At 41.4% G+C, this 3,557-nt stretch overlaps 1 protein-coding gene across 1 annotated transcript; it reads left to right on the top strand.

The window, feature by feature from the left end:
- Nucleotides 1–2,756: 2,756 nt before the first annotated feature.
- On the top strand, nt 2,757–3,326 carry LOC126176637 (uncharacterized). The gene has a single exon (XM_049923795.1). It carries the CDS (start codon nt 2,757–2,759, stop codon nt 3,324–3,326), a length of 570 nt encoding a protein of 189 aa, XP_049779752.1.
- The last annotated feature ends 231 nt before the right edge of the window (nt 3,327–3,557 follow it).

Genomic DNA, 3,557 nt, shown 5'->3' with positions numbered 1-3,557 from the left:
ACTCGACTCCGAGGAGAGGTGTAAAGCACAGACTGTTTAAAGCGTTACTAGTCTTGAGAGATGGCGCAATGCTTCCAGTAGTATTCAATAGCGATGCAGTTTCTGTGTTTCAATGTCAATGTGAAGGTCCAAGGGAGGCAATAAACCTGACACTGTGCGTCGCATTTTGTTACTCGACTCCGAGGGGAGGTGCAAAGCACAGACTGTTTAAAGCGTTACTAGTATTGACAAATGGCGCAATGATTCCAGTAGTATTCAATAGCGATGCAGTTTCTGTGTTTCAATGTCAATGTGAAGGTACAAGGGATACAATAAACCTGCCACTGTGCGTCGCATATTGTTACTCGACTCCATGGAGAGGTGCATAGCACAGACTGCTGTAAGCATTACTAGTCTTGAGAGATGGCGCAATGCTTCCAGTAGTATTCTATAGCGATGCAGTTTCTGTGTTTCAATGTGAATGTGAAGGCCCAAGGGAGGCAATAAACTAGCCACTGTGCATCGCATATTGTTACTCGACTCCGAGGAGAGGTGCAAAGCACAGACTGTTTAAAGCGTTACTAGTCTTGAGAGATGGCGCAATGCTTCCAGTAGTATTCAATAGCGATGCAGTTTCTGTGTTTCAATGTCAATGTGAAGGTCCAAGGGAGGCAATAAACTAGCCACTGTGCATCGCATATTGGTACTCGACTCCGTGGAGAGGTGCAAAGCACAGACTGTTTAAAGCGTTACTAGTATTGACAAATGGCGCAATGATTCCAGTAGTATTCAATAGCGATGCAGTTTCTGTGTTTCAATGTCAATGTGAAGGTACAAGGGAAGCAATAAACCTGCCACTGTGCGTCTTATATTGTTACTCGACTCCGAGGAGACGTGCATAGCACAGACTGCTTTAAGCATTACTATACTCCATTCACCGAAACAAGAGACGTACTGTAAACACGGCAAGGCGCGTGACCACAGCGCTGCCGTCGAGGGGTGTACAAGGCTGTGGCGTCAGAAATTAAAAAATGAAAGTCGTGTTTTTTATAATTTGGTACCTGAACATGATAAAGTGATCCGAGAACTACCTTCCGACACCTTTATTTACATTACATTAAAATTTATTGTCACTCAAAAAGAGAAATATTTCAGCTTTCAGGAAAAGTTGTTTTTTCGTGTTACTCTGTATTTATCACGCCATATTTCCTGAACTGTGTGTCGCACAGCAAAATAATTTTGTAATTGCTTTCAGTGCTATATGTTGATGACGTCTGCAAATTTTCTGCCCAATAGAGTCAGTAATAGTGAAACAATGAATTAAAATCTCACGTATGATATAGAACTTTTACCAAATCATCATCCGAAATATAGTAAGCGACAAACTTTTTCCCTTTAAATTCTTTTGTGGGGGTGTAAGCGAGAAAAGTTTCAGAAAGGTATGAATTTAATTTTGTAGTTTGTTCGAAAATGATGGGTGCAACCGTTTGTCCTTAATGAACGATACATTGTGCGGTTCACAGGCGCGGCGCTCAGTCAGTGTGGCCGCCTCAGTTGCATGTGTGAGCTCGTTAGTGGGTGTTGTAAAGCAGGTATTTCAGGATATCTTAAAGTAAATCTGTAAAGACGCTTGAAAGACTAGTTGTTGATTATTAGAGTAAGTATATGTGTTTGTAGTCACGCTGAGCATTCACTGTTTATGTGCGCATCCAATAGCATCACATGGTTTCTTATTTTATATATTCATTTATTTCATTAGCATCACATACGGCTGTCCTTATTATGTCATCCACGGATTCAGCGAGCGAGGTCGACGTGTCAGTTTCGAGTCCACCAAAGAAGCGAGCAAAAAATTAATCATTAAGTTCTTCTGAGAAGCACATGGTCCTTAATGTGTATAAAACGGAACTTTTACATCCAGAGCAGTCGATGAGTGATATTGTTTCGAAAACAGCTGCAGCTACAGGTGTTGGACGTTCTTCAGTGTATCGTGTGATAAGTGAGTAGAATGCCCGGGTTCCCGGGTTCGATTCGCGGCGGAGTCAGGGATTTTCTTCTCTGCCTCGTGATGGCTGGGTGTTGTGTGCTGTCCTTAGGTTAGTTAGGTTTAAGTAGTTCTAAGTTCTAGGGGACTGATGACCATAGATGTTAAGTCTCATAGTGCTCAGAGCCATTTGAACCATTTTTGATAAGTAAGTGGAAGGACACACACTCTTTGAAGTCTACCAAGAAAGGAAAATTACGACAGACTTTCTGAAAATGTTGATGACTTCGACAGAAATGCGATACGAAGGAAAGTACACGATTTTTTTTTTTTTCGTAACGAATTGCCATCAATTGACAAAGTGGTTACAGTCGTGAACGAAGATGCAGATCTGGCCAATTTTCGGAGAACTACATTTTATAAGTTATTGAGAGAGATGAATTTCATATATGTCCGGCGTGCGCGCGATAGCATGCTAATAGACAGGGATAACATCTTTTTATGGAGGCGGCGTTATCTTCGAACCATTAAACGGTTGAGAGATGTAGGCAGACCCATTTACTATTTGGACGAGACGTGGGTGAACGCAGGACACACCCGAAGTTACGTCTGGATAGATGACACTATAAATTCCTCAAAACGAGCGTTTCTGCCCGGGTTATCCACCGGAAGCAAGGGCCCATCAGGTAAAGGGAAACGTCTGATTATCGTACACATTGGCAGCAAAGCAGGGTTTGTTGAAGGATGTTTGTGGACTTTCGAATCCAAGAAAAGTGGAGATTATCATGAGGCGATGTGCGCCGAAACCTTCGAGAAGTGGTTTCAAGATGTTCTTCCTCGGCTTCAGGAAAATGCAGTTATTGTTATTGATAACGCGCCGTACCATTCTCGGAGAAAAGAAAAAGTTCCCAATGCGAATTCCTATAAGCACGAAATATCAGAGTGGCTAAAATCTAAAAACATCGATTTCGAAGACGGTATGTTGAAGAAAGAACTTTTAGATATAGTTAAAAATCACAGAACAGCGCACAACGAATACGCAATAGATGAAATGGCGAATAATGCAGGGAAAACAGTTCTCATAATTCCTCCGTTCCACTGTGAATTAAATACCATCGAGTTAGTGTGGGCCAGAATCAAAGGCTATGTTGCAGCGAAAAGGAAAACATACAAAATGCCGGAAGTTAAAGTACTGCTAGAAGATGCAGTAAGAACAGTGACTGCAGAGGATTGGAACAAGTGCGTCCTCCATGTCGCAGAAAAAGTGGAAACTCAAATGTGGAAATTAGACTGCATTATAGAGGAGAGAGAGGAGCGGTTTGTTATAAATCTCAATGAAAACAGTTCAAGTTCGACAGAGTGAACCTCGTTTCGTCCTTTCTGATTATTATTACTGGTATTGTTATTAAAATTAACAATTAATTGTGTTTTAATGGAGCGTTTTATTAACAATCTGAATGAAAATAAATCTGCCTCGACAGAATGAACTCAGTTTAACATTATTTTAACATTATTGTTAAATTTATTTCGTACATTGTTGCCCAGGTTTCTCACGGTCCGCTGTGACAGCTCGGCAGCCAGCCGAACGCCGCCA

This window comes from Schistocerca cancellata, chromosome 3 (assembly GCF_023864275.1).
Source record: "Schistocerca cancellata isolate TAMUIC-IGC-003103 chromosome 3, iqSchCanc2.1, whole genome shotgun sequence".
Lineage (NCBI taxonomy): Eukaryota > Metazoa > Arthropoda > Insecta > Orthoptera > Acrididae > Schistocerca > Schistocerca cancellata.
The sequence above is the reverse complement of the archived record's forward strand: the minus strand, read 5'-3'. Positions and strand labels throughout refer to the sequence as shown.

Bases quoted from the DNA above. Each gene is read 5' to 3' on its own strand.
- LOC126176637 (XM_049923795.1), top strand. From the start codon at position 2,757: ATGTGCGCCGAAACCTTCGAGAAGTGGTTTCAAGATGTTCTTCCTCGG.